At 39.9% G+C, this 19,757-nt stretch overlaps 1 protein-coding gene across 2 annotated transcripts in view; it reads right to left on the reverse strand.

Moving 5' to 3' along the window:
* Window positions 1-19,757, reverse strand: part of LOC140479879 (mothers against decapentaplegic homolog 4) — a 118,862-nt gene that overhangs the window by 37,320 nt on the left and 61,785 nt on the right. The window contains exons 6-8 of one of the 2 annotated variants that reach the window (XM_072574230.1): window positions 16,566-16,685; window positions 10,726-10,839; window positions 4,609-4,659 (exon numbers count right to left, since the gene is read on the reverse strand). In XM_072574230.1, coding sequence (XP_072430331.1) covers window positions 4,609-4,659; window positions 10,726-10,839; window positions 16,566-16,685 — 285 coding nt within the window. The remainder of the gene's footprint in view (window positions 1-4,608; window positions 4,660-10,725; window positions 10,840-16,565; window positions 16,686-19,757) is intronic. The other variant, XM_072574237.1, reaches the window with a different exon arrangement.

Genomic DNA, 19,757 nt, shown 5'->3' on the forward strand with positions numbered 1-19,757 from the left:
GCTAATGGTGCATGTGGAAGCTGGAGAGGAGGAAGGAGGGAAAGGGTTTACTGCTTGGAAGGTGAGTCACCTTTCATAATAACATCAGGTAACTGTGCTTCTGCTGTTTGCTCTGTCTCTTCATTCTCGTAACACTAAGACCACTTGTGTAAGCTGGGGCTTACCAGACTGGCTTTCTTTAGAGAACCACCTTTCCAAAGTTGTCTGGTGTTGGCGACTTTTCTGAGTTGGTCAATCACATTGTCATTGAACATGTTTATGCTCCTGTTGACCACTGCCTTGTAGGATGCCACTTTTCAACAATGGCCTGTGTTTTAGACCACAGGAAGCACAGTTCCTTAATTTCAGCACTGGAAAGTCCCTTTTCCTCCTCTGAAGAAATTTCCTCTGCCACTTTTTCTTGCTGCATCTTATGGAGGTGCTTAAGTTCTTCTGTGGTGAGTTCATTCTTGTGATCCTCCACTAACTCCTCATCCTCTTCACTCACCTCCAAGCCCATGGACTTGCCCAGAGACACAACAGGCGGTTCTTCGAAGCCTTCAAAGTCTCTCCCTACAACACATTCAGGCCAGAGTTTCTTCCAGGCAGAGTTCATTGTCCTCAAACACTTCTCTCCATGCTATGTCTATGATTCTTAAGCAATGGAGGATATTATAATGATCTTTCCAAAACTCTGAGGGTCAGTTCGGTCTCATTTGTCACCTCAAAGCATCTCTGGAAAATAACCTTGGTGTACAGTTTTTTGAAATTTGAGATAACTTGCTGGTCCATGGGCTGGATGAGAGGAGTGGTATTGGGGGGTAAGAACTTCACCCTGATGAAGCTATATTCACCCACCAAATCTTCTTCTAAGCCTGGAGGATGAGCAGGAGCATTGTCCATCACAAGAAGAGCCTGCGGGGTAGATTCTTTTCTTCAAGATAAGCCTTCACAGAAGGGGCAAACTCCTCATGAATCCATTCGGTGAAGAACTGCCTGGTAACCCATGCTTTCATGTTTGTCCTCCACATAACATTAAGCTTGCTCTTCATAACATTGTTCTTTTTGAACACACGTGGATTCTGAGTGGTACACAAGCAAAGGCTTTATCTTGCAGTCTCCACTAGCATTACCACACAACAAGAGAGTAAGCCTGTCTTTCATTGGCTTAAGGCCTGCTAAAGACTTCTCTTCCTTAGTTATATAGATCCTCCTTGGCATCTTTTTCCAGAAGAGGCCTGTCTCATCACAACTGAACACCTGTTGTGCCACAGACCCCTCAGTGTTCACAAACTCACTAAATTTCTTCACAAACTTTGCCGCTGCATCCACATTCGAACTAGCAGCCTCTCCACGTATAACAACACTGTTAAAATTTTCAAACCACCCCCTACTAGCCTTAAACTCATCAGTATCAGCACTACTTCCAGGCACGTCTTTTTTAAGGTCAGCATACAGGAGCCTGGCTTTCTCACAAATTATGCCCTTATAGATGGGATCACCAACCAACTGTTTTTTGTTTATCCACACCAAGAGGAGTTTTTCCACCGCCTCCATAAACTTTGATCTCTTAGATGTCAGAGTCGTAACACCTTTTGCCACATCAGCTGCTTTTATCACTTCCTTATTTTTCCAGAATCGTACACACGATCAATTTCGGCATCTCAAACATGGCAGCGTACCGCTCTGATGCTTAGCAATAAGTTCTTTCTTCAACTCAATTATCGTTCTCATGGACTTCCTCTTACTTTTATTTGCTTCACTGTTCTTCTTGGGTGCCATGGTGAATGCACAAGGGTGATAATTAAAAAAAAACAGCACAAATCAAGATGAAAACACGAGGTAAACTAGTAATGGACACACAAGAGATGCTTTCACGACTACTTCCCGGGACGAATTGAACAATGTGCGACCTGAACGGTATGTGGTGTTTGGATTTTGAAAATGTGTTCGGATTTTAGGACAAAATTTTCTCGAAATAATTGTTCGGATTCCACTTTGTTCGAACAAAAGGGCGTTTGGATTCCGGGGTCAGCACTATAGTTACTTCGCATATATGCTAACCAGTGTATTTTTTCATAGACTCGAGTTATACCTTCCCTCAGACTCTTCAGGTACAAAGTAAACAAACCAGCTGATTCAATCATTCCTTCCAGTTAAAATTCTTCATTGCTGGCAACATCGTTGCAAAGTTACTCTGTTCTTTTCCTAGGGAGATCACATCTTATCTGAAATGTGGTGACCACAACCTTGTACAGTACTCTGGCTGAGATCCAAATAATATTTTATACTGTTCTCGCACAACTTTTTATATAATTTTTCAGCTAATAAATATAGATATGACACCTAACTTTTCCTCTTGGCCACTTTACCCACTTCTCCTACTACCGAATGATCTGTGAATATGCCACTTCAAGATCCCTCCACACTGCCTGTCACACTCAAGTTTATTGCACATTCCCTGGCCTTGGCTGCCATCCCCAAATGCATTATCTAATTATATAAACAAATGCAAAATTAGATGTCATTGCTCATCAAATATTAATGTTTAGTGAAGGGTCTGCTATAGATTATCTCAGCAGCAAAAAAGTTAATGACTGCAGATGCTGAAAATTTTGGAAGAGAAACAGAAAATGCTAGAAAATACTGAAGTCAGGCAGCATCTGTGGAGAGAGAAACAGATTCAGGTTAGCTGTCTTAAATTAGGATTAGGGCTCATAAATTATGGGCAGAATATACACTTGCTGTGAGCTACTATAAGTGGCTATACTGCTTCTTTGTGATTTTTAGCAGATCTGCTCCATAACCCAGCTGGTGTTCCTTGATATTTTGCTATTTTGGTAGAGGTAAAGACGGATTTCTTCTCTCAGATGGAGAGGTGAGAAAGAGATAGTGGTAATGTTAATGGACTGAAAATCCAGAACTCCAGGCTAATGTTTTTGGGACGTGGGTTCAAATTCCACCCTAGTAGATTGTGAAATGCATAAAAACCTGGAATAAAAAGTTAGCCTAATTATAACCACAAAATTCCATCTGACTTACAAAAATCTTTTTGGGAAGGAAATCTGCCATCCTTACATAGTGTGGTCTACTTGTGACTCCTGACCCAAAACGGTGTGGTTGACTCTTAAGTATTCTGGGCAATTAGGGATGGGCAATAAATGATGGCCTAGCCAGCAACATCCACATCCCAAAATATTAAAAGGGGCTGTGAACTTTAGAACATCGACAGCTCTTTGGGGTAGAGAATTTCAATTAAAACTCAGTATCCAAAATGTTAGTTGATGTCTAAGTCATACAGGAGTAATACAGGAATTATAGAGGTGATGATGACCTGCCATGATTTTAATGAATAATGTGATAGGCTAGAGAGTCAAACAACTTCCTTTTGCTTGTACTTCACATGTTTTTGTCTTATATCCAGGCAAGCTAAATGCAAGTTCAAAGGTTTCTGCACCAAAGCAAGTCTCCTGCATCAAATATGATTCTTAGGAACAAAGGAAATAGGAGTATGATTAGGCAATTTGATCCCATAAACCTGAACCACCATTTAGCTAGATTACAGTTGATCTGATCTTTTATTTCAAAGAACTTCCCTCACACTATTTGTATACCTTTTGATAAACTTTAATATCGAAGTGGGTTCTAGTACTATGTATGATAGAACTATGGAAAAGAAATTGAATTTGTGCAATCATTCAGATTCTCAGAAGTAATTATTCATAGCAAACCTTGTTGAAAAGTCTGAAATAAAACTGTTATTAATGTTGATAAGCAAACCTAAGTAAACAGGGAAGAACAGTTAACACACTTTTTAAAATATTTAAAATTGCATTTTCTCCAAAACGTTAAACAAATAAGTGATCCATCATGGAGGGAAAAAAAAAGCTGGCATTTTAGGGGAGGAAATCTGCCATCCTTACAAATTCTGGTATACATGTTATTCTAGCCATATAGCAAGGTGCCAGTTTCTAAAATATCCCCAAGGCATGGCCTAAGCAATGCTGTCAGTTGTAGCACCAATAATGTCTAAATTCCATGATAAGAGGAAAAACTCATTACTATGCATTGGTATTTTTTCTGGTGTACGAGCTCTGATCATCAATAAAATGAGTTCATCATGTTACTTAGTCTCGAAGTAACCTGATAATGCACCTTCCTCACACAACTTATTCACAATAAATTTCACATCAGCTTTTTGGTAATAGCTTCTTTTTAATAGGGCCACTGATGACATTACAAATTTATTCAGCAACTGCATTTAGTTATCTGAAAAATCTAAATTTCTCTCAAGTGCAGTTTTTAGGACTAATGTTGAGTAAATTCAGCATTAATACAACTGAGGTCAGAGTGGATAAACTGACCTTACTTAAGAATTTCAATCTGATACATATACAATTACCAAATTGCTTTTACGTAGAATAGGAATAATGACAAAGTTTTCTTGCTCATATGTGCACAGATCCCCAGATGTACATTGGAAAATTACTGATAAACGCACAACTTCAAAAACCCTTTAATGCAAGGTGCAGTAAATTTAGGATAATTTCTGACTCATTGTTGGGAATCATATTATAATTAACAAATGAGGTTTATGCAATTCTTAGATTTCATTTTTGTTTTACTAACCTGGATGATTGGATATGGGAGGTTGGTAGGCAAGTTCATTATGCACTGTCCCTAGGGAAGAAAGTTTGGATATAATTTTATACCTCAAAAATACAGAAATTACTTTGCGAGCAGAAGTCATTTCTACTAAAAGTCTGTTAAATAAACTGTCTTCTTCATTTGGCATTACCTGTCGATGTTTTCTATAATTTCTATAGATGAAAACAATTCCGATCAACTGATTAAGCATTTTTAAAAGCAAGGCTGACTGGGTGAATAAAATTCACTAATAATAACTAGAAGCAGCAAGGTGGAATGGTCAGACAAATAAGGAAAGTAATTCCAGCCTTTCAGCACTCAGCTGATGTGATAATATTCTTCTTTCCAGTTTCCTCTTAAGGCAATGTATTGCAGTATCTCATGCTTTCTTTTTTCTAACAACACAAGACCTTTTTCTCAATTCAATGTCACAATTTCTTTAAATTTTCTTTTAAGAGTGAAATTTCAAGTTATGCCACAGAATGGGAAACATGCAATCGTTTTCTATTTTAGTCGTTACACACTGAGCTGTACCAGATAATAAAGGCCAGGAGTGAAAGTAAACCATTCAGCCCATCAGGGTCCAACACTCAATGAAATTATGCTAATCTGTTAACCCTCAACTCCATTTTCCTGCCTTTTCCCTTTAACCCTTGATTCTCTTACTGATCAAAAAATGTTTATTTTAGACCCAGCCTCAACAGCCCTCTACAGTAAAGAATACCACAGATTCACAACCTTAAGAAGAAATTTTCCTTCTCTCTGTTTTACTGTGTAATCCCTTAACTCTCTGGTAAACCCTCTGGCCCCAGACTGTCCCACAAGGTGAAACAATCCTTCCGCATTTATCCGGTCAAGTTTTCAAAGAATCTTGTATGTTTCAATATGATTGGTTCTCGTTCTTCTAAATCCCAGTGACTACAGGTCGGGGGGGCGGGGGCAAAGAGAGAAGGTGTGTGCGGAAATATTTTTGGAAATAAGTTTGTTGGGGAGAAATCCCATTGTTTGAACATCTTTATCCACATTATGAAGTGACTTCCTAGCTGGAAATGAAAATTATAAACCACAACAGGACTTAAACAGCACTGAATTGAGCAATCAGGCCAGTGCTAATGAATTTTAGACGGGGTGTTATTTAATTGAGAAACTCCCTTAAAGTGCTACATCTACTCTATTAGTTCACTGAAATATATGATTTTAAAATTTACTTCGGTGTGCCATCATTTGTGTTAGGTAGGTAGGTAGGCAGGCAGTAGACTGGAGGAACACAGCAAGTGGACAGCAGCAGGAGGTGGAGAAGTTGACCCTTCAAGTTCTGAAGCCTGACAATTCTTCAAGCCTGTCTACTTTAGATTCCAGCATCTGCACTTTTTTTGTCTCTAACATTGTGTTTGGCTAACTACTTTTTTGTTTCAACTCTTGATAGTTCACCCCAACCCTGTTTTTCCCCAAGTGCAATTTTCTATAGCACAGCATCGCAAGGGAACACAACTATTGCATTATAGGAGAACTACCTGTACAGGCCTAACCTCTCCTCAGAAGAGGGTCCATCCATATCTGATATCAGCCCCGTAAACCTTTTACAGACTGCCTCCAATGCTTGTATACCTTTCCTTGCATAAGGGACCCAAAACTGTTCACAATATTCTAGCTGTGGTGCAACTAGTGCCATGTACAGTTTCAGCCAAATCTCCCTACTTTCATACTCCATTCCGTTTGAAATAAAGGCCAACAGTTCATTTGCATTCCAGAAAGTATAGTACAGAAGCAAAACATTCTTATATCATCACAAAAATTTCTATATAATGTAATTGATTGATCTTTTACTTGGTTTCCCAGCATATACTATGAACATATTATATGCAAGAAATTTAACAAAAAAGGATCATCAAATGCAGGAATAGGACATCTGATACAAATGTCATCATCTTTCATACAATTTTTTTCCCCTGAACATTCAAATTTTTGACAACTAATACTATTTCCTATCTTGCCCATTTCTTACACCGCTATGTCATTCATGATATAATAAGTACACTGGAAGGGTCAGTAGAGTCATAGAGGTATGAAGCATACAGAAACAGACCCTTCAGTCCAACTCGTCCATGCCAACCAAATATTCCAACCCAATCTAGTCCCACCTGCCAGCACCCAGCCAATATCTCTCCAAACCCCTCCTATTCATCTAGCCATCCAATTACCTTTTAAATGTTGCAATTGTACCAGTCTCCTTCATTTCCTCTGGCAGCTCATTCCACCCACACACCCTCTGCGTGAAAAGTTGCCCCTTAGGTCTCTTTTATATTTTTCCCCTCTCACCCTAAACCTGTGTCCTCTAGTTCTGGACTCCCCCACCCCAGGGGGAATACTTCGTCTATTTACCCTATCCATGCCCCTCAGGATTTTATAAACCTCTGACGCTCCAGGGAAAACAGCCCCAGCCTATTCAACCTCTCCCTATAGCTTAAATCCTCCAATCCCAGCAACATCCTTGTAAATCTTTTCTGAACCCTTTCAAGTTTCACGACATCTTTCCGATAGGAAGGAGACCAGAATTGCATGCAATATTCCAAAAGTGCCTAAGCAATGTCCTGTACAGCTGCAATATGACCTCCCAACTCCTGTACTCAATACTCTGACCAATAAAGGAAAGCATACCAAATACCTACTTCACTATCCTATCTGCCTGCAACTCTACTTTCAAGGTCCAAGGTCTCTTTGTTTAGCAACACTCCCCAGGATTTTACTATTAGGTGTATAAGTCCTGCTAAGATTTACTTTCTCAAAATGCAGCACCTCGCATTTATCTAAAATGAACCCCATTTCCTCAGCCCTTCATCTGATCAATATCCCATTGTAATCAGAGGTAACCTTCTTCGCTGTCCACTACACCTCCAATTTTGGTGTCATCTGCAAACTTACTAACTGTACCTCTCATGCTCACATCCAAATCATTTATATAAATGACAAAAAGTAGAGGACCCAACATCGATCATTGTGACACTCCACTGGTCACAGGCCTCCAGTCTGAAAAGCAGCCCTCCATCACCACCCTCTGTCTTCTACCTTTGAGCCAGTTCTGTATCCAAATGGATAGTTCTCCCTGTATTCCATGAGATTTAACCTTGCTATCCAGTCTCCCATGGGGAGTCTTATCGAACGCCTTACTGAAGTCCATATAAACCGGTCTACCGCTCTGCCCTCATCAGTCCTCTCTTACTTCTTCAAAAAACTCAATCAAGTTCGTGAGACATGATTTCCCACGCACAAAGCCATGTTGACTACCGCAAATCAGTCCTTGCCTTTCCAAATACATGTACATCCTGTCCCTCAGGATTTCCTCCAACAACTTGCCCACCACCGACATCAGGCTCACTGGTCTATAGTTCCCTGGCTTGTCCTTACCACCTTTCCTAAACAGTGGCACCACGTTAGCCAACCTCCAGTCTTCAGCACCTCACCTGTGACTATCGATGATACAAATATCTCAGCAAGAGGCCCAGCAATCACTTACCCAGCTTCCCACAGAGTTGTCAGGTACACCTGATCAGGTCCTGGGGATTTATCCACCTTTACCCGTTTCAAGACATCCATCACTCCCTCCTCTATAATGTGGATATTTTTCAAGATGTCACCATCTATTTTCCTACATTCTAAATCTTGCATATCCTTTTCCACAGTAAACACTGATGCAAAATATTCATTTAGTATCTCCTGTCACTCATATGTACACCTTCAAATACCAAAAAGGAGTTACCATCAACTGGTTATTCAACAGAGGGAATCAGAAGCAATCGCAATCTGTATTTGAATGTTGTTTCGTGCCAATTTTCAGCTGAAATCAGTGGGATTTTACCTCTCTGCCCCAATGAAATCAGATATTATCCCCCTTTTAGATATTTCAAAGAGATTGGGTGGCACATTATAGTTTTCACATTTGGGTAAAACATAGAAAACAGAAGCCATTAAAAACAGAAGGCCATAGAGCCAGCTGCATCATTCAAGATGATTATGGCTGAACTTTTTTTTAAAGATTAGATTACTTACAGTGTGGAAACAGGCCCTTTGGCCCAACAAGTCCACACCGACCCTCCGAAGAGCAACCCACCGATACCCATTCCCCTTCACCTAACACTACAGGCAATTTAGCATTGCCAATTCACCTAACCTGCACATTTTTGGACTGTGGGAAGAAACCGGAGCACCCGGAGGAAACCCACACAGACACAGGGAGAATGTGCAAACTCCACACAGTCAGTTGCCAGTGGCAGGAATTGAACCCAAGTCTCTGGCGCTGTGAGGCAGCAGTGCTAACCACTGTGCCACCCCATGCCGTCCTTGATAAGAAGCTATCTAAACATGTTGAATGCTCTCTCCATATCAGTTGACACCTTTAGCCTCTAGAAATCTATTCCTTTCTTAAATGAATTCAGTAATTTGGTGCCCACCACGTGTGGTAGATTTCTCATCTCAATCCATCTATCTGGTCTACAAGGTAGCTTTGACAAAGGGTCAATTAGACTCGAAACGTCAGCTCTTTTCTCTCCTTACAGATGCTGCCAGACCTGTTGAGATTTTCCACATTTTCTCTTTTGGTCTACAAGATCTACCTTGTTTGAGTCTGTGAGCCTTTGTTCAAGAAACCCTACCTTCCAGGCCAGAAGGAATGTCATCCCTACATTAAGTCTGTCCAGATTTGTCATAATTATACAGGTTTCAATATGTTCCCCTCTAATCTTCTGAATATGGGTTCTGTCAACACGCTTCATACGACAAACCTACCATCCCAGAGAATAGCTTGGTGAATCCAAGTTGGACTTCTGTTGGAAGTGTATCTTTTCTTAGACTGCATGTTCCTTCAGGTGTGATCTTACCAAGTCCTTGTACATCTGCAACAAGTAATCCTCACTCCAGTATTCTCATCCCTTCGGAATGAAGATCAACATACCATTTGTTTTCCTAACTGCTTGCTGTCCCTTTCCTTGCTTGCTTTCAATGACCAGTGTACAAGGACACTCCTTGTGCATCAACATTTCCCAATTTAATACCATTTAAATAACACTCTGCCACTCTATTTCACCTGTTGAAATGGATAGCTTCATACTTACCTGCATTATACTGTACCTACCATTTATTTAATCACTGATTCGACCTGCCTAAATCAACTTGAAGCCTCTTCATTTCCTCCTCACCACTCAATTCCTCTTAGCTTGACTCTTAACAATTCTTAACTACCCTCTGTGTAATACATAACCGGTCTAGCCAGTGATGACCATAGCCTGTGAATGCTTTTTCGATTAAAATCTGAGGAAACTTGGAAATTGTCCTCAAAAAAAAACTTGCTTTGATCCAAGATACTTGTTCTTATTGTGACTATAAGTTAAAGCATGAGCTTTAAGTTGCATCTAACCAGATTATGATCAGCCACACTTATTTATTGCTAGTGCTTATAGATATAGCTTACATCTACTCCTTGTGCAGTGCACATTATTAGTCCCCTTTAAAGATTTAAAAAGAAATATCCATCCACCATTGTGGGAAGCTTTGTCAGCCTTTGTAAATAACATTTTCCATCATCCAGAGTGCTACTTAATTGGATCACATCTGTAAGTAATCTTTTTCTGTGAAGACTGGAAGGCATTTCAAAAGCAACTCTACGTCCATTGATTGGCTTTCTGAAGTTAATTCATTTCACAAGTTTATTCTTGCTGCAATGAAATGGATCAAGGCAAAATTGAAAACTTATCTAAAATTTTATCAAATTCAAAGATTTTGTTAATAGTAGACTAACACAAATGGATATTAAGGCCCAAAATATTTGATCAAAAGCAGTTTTATATGAAAAGGTGAAAAGAAGAATTGAGATGCATTCAGCTCATCATTAAAGCCAGCATCATGTATAGACTATTCTTGATACCCAATCATCCTCTTGCCCATGAAATTAAGCTCAAATTCAAAACTGTGGGTACAGATATTTCATGATATTCTGGGTAGATTACAATGTAATGTTTTCTAAACTCTCAATCACATAACATCTATAGGGAGGTGCAAAACTAAGCACAATTGCTTGGTTGATACAAGTCCTGCATCAAGACTTACAGTAATGGCCAGCATGATGTATAGGGGTGTGGTGCTGAAGATGTCCATTCTGGTGGTGAGGCATGTTAGGGGTAAATGCTGCTGTTCTGCTTCCAGTCCAAGTTGTAGTGCTATCTGTTAGGTTACAAATTGGGAATATATGGTTGTATATATCAATTTTTATAACAAATAAATCAAATATCTTCAACAAATAAAAATAATTAATCCCCAAAGTTGCAAAAAATGTAAAAAAGCGACGTAAACTGATCACAATGCCTAATCAGTTAAATTGTTGAAGAAGCTTAACTTTAAATTATCAATGTCTTGCAGTTTTTGAAATCACACCAAGAATCCTGAACACAGCTGAATTACAGCTTTCTGTTCTTAGCAAATACAAACACAGACATTTTCAAATCTAAAGCTGGCAAACCCTCCTTCCACAACACAATAAGCCTATGTTGATAACTCAAAAAATAAGTTTTGCACATTTCCTAAAGAACACAAAAGTGGCAGTCAGAAACTGGTCACAAACTGACATTAATTTTACAGAACTAGAATTTCACAAAACAGGCCATTTAGTCCAAATGGTTCATGCTAGTTATCCCTCAGCAAAATTCCTATGGACCAAAATATCAACAGTTACGTGATAAGGCAAACAGGCAACTCTCTACGTGACAGAGAATTCAAACAGCTTCCCCCATGGAATGGCACAGATGCACAAGATGGCAAAAGGAGAACTTTGAATTAAATGTCACCAGATACAGTTAGTGAATTTAAAACAAAGCTTAACAGGAGCAAATTTTAACACTTGAGATAATTCACTATTGAAGTCTCTCAACCTTGTTTAACTTTCTATTCAAGACTACTTAGTTTCACATTGAGACACGAAATGTTTATCAATGTAGTAAGATTCCAATACCAAAGGTGATTGTTCTTAGCTAAATTTATTGGAGACTAAAAGTAATTCAACAATATAGGGCATAAGTACAATAAATGGTCAGAAAATGTCAAAGCATCAAAACAGAAACTTTTACTGCCACCTGCTGTTTTTCAAATATAATAAAAATTATCTTAATTTTTAACAAGGAATAATATTAGAAATACCAGAGCTAAAAGATGTGTAACTGCACTGAGTTTACTCAGTAAATAAACTGTATATGAAATTATCCGACTATACTAAAGATCAACTACTCAAATGCAGAATTTTAAATCTGTAAATTTCTAATAAATTGTTTTAAACTTGTGCAAGAATTACACACAACATGTGCATTTGTAGAATAAAAAATGTAAATTGAAAAGGAAGAAAATGACATGCCATCAGATGCAGTAAAATCTGTTTCATAAAATGGAACACAGCATAAGAGCTTTTCTTTAAAAACCTTTATAAAGTGAAAGGGTCTACGTTAAGAAGTGTGAAGTGAAGAATTGCTTTGATTCAGTTTTATTTTGGGGACATAATTTTGAGATGGAATTGCAACTCCTCAAAAAGGTACCATAACAAAATTTTAGTGGCAAGTGTCTCAAAGCAAAGAAACTGTAACTAATTATTTCCAGATATGGAATCTGCCTGTATGGCTAAGGCTTTGGGTATAAATAGCAGAAGATTTGTCATGGTTAAACTGCAAATTACATCGCCCATCACTTGCATACACTGTATACGGTGCAAACCTCTTCTTCAAATCTTGCTTCTCATTTTGTTTTTAAATACTCCAGCCAGGTTGTAAAATGTATGAGGATAAGTAACTGCTAGAAAGTGCAGGAAACATTTCCTTTTAGGCAAGAAATAGGGAGAATGGGTGAATAGCCAGATTAGTAAAATACAACTCGTGTTGCTATTATTGCAAATGCCACATCAACTGAGATTTTTTTAAAAATTTACTTGTCCACACCTCTGCAGCAGGTGGGGCTTAAACCCAGGTCGCTTGGCTCAAAGGTAGGGTGCCAGAACAGCCCTCCATGTCAAATGTATATGGATATGTGTATGCTCTACTTATGATTAAAAGCAGTTGAAACTAACTGGGGAAAGCTTAGGACATATTTAAGACCCCCTTTTCACACAGGAGGGGATGATCTGGGGACAGGAAAAGTGCACTGCAATTATGGTGTTGTGGGCATTACGTGTAAATCTATGTGGAAAACAGACGAGCTCGTGCTTCCTCCTGCTCAGATGGATGCTTTCCAACTAGTGGGTGTGGAGAATGTGTGGGTGGTAAAGATCTAGTGATTCCTATAGCCTAATCACAGTATCTGTGCAGTTAAAGTGACCACTGCAACAATGTCCCAGAATTGGCATAAGCACTTTCCAAATAAATAATCTCAATTATCTATGTCAATATTTAACAGCCAGATTACAGCACCTCGACAACGATCCCAGTCAGTCAATCAATTCGTATTCTCTCAGATCAAGCACAACACAGCAATATAAAGTAGGTCTGTGCTCTTGTCAAGCCAAAGCTCCAGGAGCAAAAGACTACCAAGAGCATTGACAGCTGTGTACGAACCTGAACAAATCTGCAGGAACTGAAACATACTCAGCTCATTGGCCATGCAAGTTTTAATACAATAAGCGCAAAATTAGCAATTTCTTTGTTGAATACTCTAGATATATTTCCAAGACTTGTACAAATTACAGCCCTAGCAGTTCTTCAGCCTCCAATGAGGCTAGTTTAATCTGAGATTATAAAATGCTGGCTCATAAAAGTTTTGATATGTAGAAGTCAAGAATCCTTGACATATGCAATCCAAGCACATCATGAACTCCACCTTTTCTTTGCTTTTGCATTTTCCCCAGATGCATGGTCTTGAATCAGCAGTGCAAGGTTCTTCAATTTTGCAGAGACATTCAAGTATAACCAATTACTCTACATAAGATGAGTTACTCATAAGTATATCTGGTGTCCGGCAATAATAAATATTATTTGCATAGACACTTCTTCATACATTGAGAACTTTTAGTCTTTTAAAATATTTTCCTGTTGTCAAGACAACAGAGCCAAACTTTCAAGTTGTGGCAAGTTAAAGTGGGATAGATGCTTATGCAGTGCAACAATGACAGAATGTGATCAGACATTTCAATTAATTAACGATTTTTGGATGTATTAGGGGATTTTGGAGTGCAGCAACATACAGAAAGACAGACAACTTTTTTTTAAAATCAAGAAAGGAAACCATTTTGTCCTTTTTTTTCTGCAAGCTCACCCTGCAGACATGATGTCACACTGTGTGTGTAAGGTAAGACCCCCTTCTTCCAAAAGAAAAGTTACAGGTGGAAGATAAAAATTGTCTCCTGGTGACTCTCACTATTTCATTTCTCTCAATTAATTTTTTGTTTTTTGAAGGATTTTGTCTCACTCTGGTCAAGTTCTGTTTCTGAAGAGATGTTGGAGGGACCAGGCTCCATAGTCCCTTCACTCTGTGAAGTTCCTGAATCCATCTGGTTAGCCCGTAAATGTAAGAGAAGACCCTGAAGGGTTTGCCCTATTAGTTGCAAGGGAGTACGGAGAGAGTCAATGGAGCCACACAAGTTCTCCATGTGCTCATTCATGTCTTGGCGAAGTCCATGAATTCCCTCTTCAATCCTTTGGAAACCATCAATCAACATTGCATTGTGACATTCCTCGATTTTAAACAAAGTTTCTTCAGGGACCCAAGTTGAAGATCTCCATCTATTTGGCCCGTTATCTGGATCATCCCCTGGAAAACCTGGATGAATAATTTCTTGGGGTTCCCCATAATCATCATCCTCATCATCATCTTCAATGGTCACAAGGTTCGACTCCGCCATGGTATCTATGAGAAAAACAGGTGAAGGGGGAATCTCAGCATATATTGATTATCCAGGAGGACAAGTACATTCACATTGAAGGACTGAAAGAAGGGTAACAAGGATGGTTCCAGGCCTAATGGAAGAGGCCAAGGAAGCTCATCCTGTTAATACTGGAGCAAAACCTGGTGTGGGGGTGGGATGTGATGGGATGGGAATGGGAAGAAATGAGGTATCATGTTAAAATCATGGAGAATTGGGTAAAATGCTTTCTGAGAGAATTGGTAGAAGAAAATCAGGTGTTGCTGCAAGCTAAAGTAACCACAAGCTAAATGTGCCTTGAAGCTGACACTTTTCATAGAGAGAGCTGATTGCAGTCTGCCAGTACATATTGATTAACTTGAAGTATACTTAGAGAAAATGGACCCAATTCCTGATTTGCAAAGTTTAAAGGAAGATTAGCACCAATAACAAAAGAGACTGTGAATTTCATGGATTTAAAAGCTAATCAATCTGAGTGGGATGACTGGCACTGGTATGATGTGCAGACACATGAGTGGTACTTCCTGCTAAAAGCTTTAGGAGACTCAGGATCTCAAGGATGAACCCTGCTTCCTCCACATCCCTTCTCCAATTATATCCTTGTAGAGCAACAGATTGAATGCAGGTTGTGCCACCGTTATTTCCTCTCAGATATATCTTGGGTAAAGAGAAGAGTGCATTGATTTTCTCCAAATATTGACCACCATAACTTTGACATTTGCCACCTAGGGGATAGTATTTGGCTTTCTCCTTCCTGTAAAGCTCCTCCTCATGGTGCTGCACTTCTACAATCAGGCCACCCAACTTGTCTTCTCTGAAGTTTTGTTTTGCTGCATTTACTGGAAGTTTCCTGTGCCGTTAAATTTGTGCAATTTTCTCGGTCGCAAAGTGTAAACAAACTGAAGCAGCGCATTGTAACCATGCATTTCAAAATCAGCCAGTCGCATTTCCTGTGAAAATCACAATTTTGGTGCAACTCATGCAAAGAAATTCTAGAATGCCCCAAATCACAACTGCAACTTAATGCAATGGGAGGTGCAACATAATGAGTGGAATTGGGCCACATTCTTTGATGTACAGAAAATGTCGAAATGTACAGTATCATCCTTTGTAACAACTTAGCTCCTTCACATCCATTCCACATTTTAAACATATAATTACTAACACAATCACAATATTATATAGTCTCTGTATTTCTCCTGTTCCAAACCAAAATGACAGGAAACTTAAATGAAAAACAATTTGATGCTTAACTGTTGAGATTCAGAACAATACAGGGTTTCTTGGTTCTAAAGCAATTTAAACAGTTCTTGGATTAGTTGGCAAAAGTGGAAAGGTAAATTCAAGCTATGAGCAATTTCATAGAATCAATAGCATAGAAACAGGTTATTCAGCCAACATGTTTCTATTTCACACTCTTATTATTTCTTGCCTGCATGTATTTCTTTTCCTTAATTCAAACATCAAGCCGCCTCTTAAACATGCAAATATTATCTGCTTCCACCATTCCAACGTGGTAGCAAGTTCCACACACTACATTCTACATAGATAAATTACTCCTGAATTCTGTGTTTGATTGCTGCATGGCTATCATACACTTATGCACCTAGCTATGAACACTTTTCGATTTACAAACAAGATTCAAAGTGTACTGCATTTAAAACAAGTCATTTTGAATCGAAAACAATATTTGAATCTTGGTGCGAAAAATTCTGAAATTAAGTCGAAATAAATTACTTGAAAACAGGATCAACTGTGAAAATAATTGTGGTAACATCTACTTAACTGCCAACAACCTAAAATTATACTTACTGACCCTGTCAGTGCATATGCATGCACATAGACACACATAATGAGTGTGGTCTACAACCTGGACAAGATGATTCCTAAGTGGTGAAACGCAACCTATTATGCATAGTTTGGAGTGAACCAGTCAAACTGACATTTAGCATCACGTAAATTATAAATTGTGGGACAAATGACCAACAATTTAATTGAGGTATGTAAACACTCAGAATAATGATACTCAAATAAAACTCAAATACTGTTTCCTTACTGTGATGGTAGGTTGCTGGTTGTGTTGGAAAGCCATTCTGTTGAGTTGCTTGCTGAGGCCCAGAAGCAATCTGTACTAATCCATCACTGTGGTTCACGAGCAACATGTTGCTTGGTTGACCTGAGAAAAATAAAATTCAAGACAAAAATTTATCCTGAAGAATTTAGCTCAACAAATCTGAAACACTGATAGAAAATAACAGAACTTAATGATGCAACTTCAGGTGAAGTCTAAGACTCTACCTATTGTAACACATTGTTTCAGAACAAATACTACTCAAATTACCATTTTTTCTGATAGTTTCTCTCCACCCAAACCACCAGCTTTGTGCAGAATTATTTACATGATTCACAGACTGCTAGACAAAAGCCAAAGGTAGAATTAAGAGCCAGGACTGATCATTGCAACTCCAGTTACTTGTCTTTATGACCATATGATATACATTTTGCACATTATGCATAGCTGTTATCTTATATTTAGTAAAAGAAATGCTGCAGTGTGTTCCTATGGGTTGTTGACCTCAGTTGTCAGGAGCTCTCTGTCAATGTAGAACTGTCTTTGCTCCATACAATAAAACAAAGGGCATAATGGCTCAGTAGTTAGCATGGCTGGCACACAGCACCAGGACCCAGTTTGATTCCACCCTCAGGCAACTGTCAGTGTTTGCATGGATTTCTTTCAGGTGCTCTGGTTTCCTCCCACAGTCCAAAGATATGTAGGTTAGGTGCATTCTGCTCCCAGGACAAGTTCCACCACAGAACACAACAGATGGCCTCCTTGTTCAAAGACCGCAATTTCCCTTCCCACGTGGTCAATGATGCCCTCCAGTGCATCTTATCCACTTCCCTCACCTCTGCCCTTGAACCCCACCCTTCCAACTGCAACAAGGACAGAAGCCCCTTGGTCCTCACCTTCCATCCCACCAACCTCTGTATACATCGCATCATCCTCCGCCATTTCCGCCACCTACAAACAGACCCCACCACCAGAGATATATTTCCCTCCCCACCCCATCCACTTTCCATAAAGACCATTCCCTCTGTGACACACTCATTAGGTCCACACCCAACAAACTACCCTCGCCTCCCGGCATCTTCCTCTGCCGCCACAGGAATTGCAAAACCTGCACCCACACCTCCCCCCTCACCTCTGTTCAAGGCCCCAAAGGAGCCTTCCACATGCAGAGTTTTATCTGCACTTCCACATGTCATTGACTGTGTCCGTTGCTACCAATGTGGTCTCCTCTACATTGGGGTGACAGGACACGTACTTACACAGCACTTCACAAAACATGCCCGGGTCACTTGCACCAACCCCACACACACACACACACACACCTCCCCCACCCCCACTCTGCCAAGGACATGCAGGTCCTGGGCCGCCTCCACCACCGCACCCTAACCACCCGAAGCCAGGAGGAAGAATGCCACATCTTCCACCTTGGGACCCTCCAACCATACAGCATCAATGTGGACTTCACTAGCTTCCTCATTTCCCCTCCTCGCCACCTTATTGCAGTTCCAACCTTCCAACTCAGCACTGCCCTCATGACCTGTCCTACCTATCCATCTCCCTTCACACCTATCTGCTCCACCGTCCTCTCCGACTTATCACCATTGAACCCAACCTCTATCTAACTATCACACTCTCCGCTACCTTTCCTCCATACCCATCCCCCTCCCATTTATCTCTCTAACCCCTTGGCTCACAAACCTCATTCCAGATGAAGGGCTTTTGCCTGAACCGTCGATTCTCCTGCTCCTCGGGTGCTGCCTGACCTGCTGCATTTTTCCAGCACCACACTCTTGACTCTGATCGCCAGCATCTGCGGTCCTCACTTTCTCCTAGGAGCATTGGCCATGCTAAATTGCCCATAGTATCCAGTAACTTTTGGGTTAGGTGGATTAACCATGGGAAATGTAGTGTTGCAGGGATAGGGTAGGGGAATGTGTCTGGATGAGCTACTCTTCAGAGGCTCGGTGTTTACTCGATAGGCCGAATGGCTTGTTTCCACACTATAGGATTCTATGATCCTATGAAAGGCAGACACTTGAAGCAATACAAAAGATATATTCCATGTAATTGAACCTAAAAGATCACCCAGAACCCCATATGATTCAAGTGGGGTTCAGCCCTGGTTTTTTATCGTGCTGAAAATCAGATCAAGACACGTTCAGGTACATATCACTGAACTTGATTTTTATCTAGAAAACTTCACATCTTTCACAAGGGAAATCATATTCTCACTAATTTGTCAGCTAAAATAAGTCTTTAGCACGAAATTATAAATTTCAGCCAACGTTCCAGTCTCTGATACCACAATCCTTGGATAAGGCCTACCCCATTGGCATAATCAGACATACCAGAGATAGCAGCAACAGTGAGGAGGGACTGGTCCTGGGAATCACCACACTGACCTATGCCATGTTGTCATTGGGTCCAGAGTTAAAGATGGCAAATATAAATATTATCACCTACTATGCTAAATTGGTAATACATCATGTTGAATATCAACTGGACAAACTAAAGGTAGCAATAGCTTAATGCAGGGAGCTTCAATGTCAATCAAGTTTAATTAGTAACCTAATTGTGCGTGAACATTTATCAAATAGTGATCATGCACATTATGAGTTAAATGTAACATTTAGAACAAAGAAAATTTGCAGCCCAGGAACAGGACCTTCGGCTCTCCAATTCTGAGTCGTTCCAAATCTACTGTCTAAACCTATCACCCAATTCCTAAGCATCTGTATCCCTCTGCTCCCCACATACTCATGCATCTGTCCAGATGTACCTTAACTGAATCTACTGTGCCTCCACTGGCACCTCCAGGCACTGATCACCCTCTGTATAAAGTACTTTCTGCGTGTATCCCCCTTAAACCTTTCTCCTCTCACCTTGAACGCATGACCTCTCGTGACTGAAACCCTCACCCGAAGAAAATGTTTATCTCTATCCACCCTGTCTATACCCTTCATGATTTTGTAAATCTCAATCAGATCCCCCTTCAATCTCCTTTTTGCTAATGAAAACAATCCTAACCTACTCAACCTCTCTCCATAGTGAGCACCTTCCATACCAGGCAACAGCCTCGTAAACCTTCTCTGCACTCTCTCCAAAGCATCTACATCCTTTTGGTAATATGGCAACCAGAACTGTACATAGCATTCGAAATGCAGCCGAACCGAAGTC

Source organism: Chiloscyllium punctatum, chromosome 1 (assembly GCF_047496795.1).
Source record: "Chiloscyllium punctatum isolate Juve2018m chromosome 1, sChiPun1.3, whole genome shotgun sequence".
Taxonomy (NCBI): Eukaryota; Metazoa; Chordata; class Chondrichthyes; order Orectolobiformes; family Hemiscylliidae; genus Chiloscyllium; species Chiloscyllium punctatum.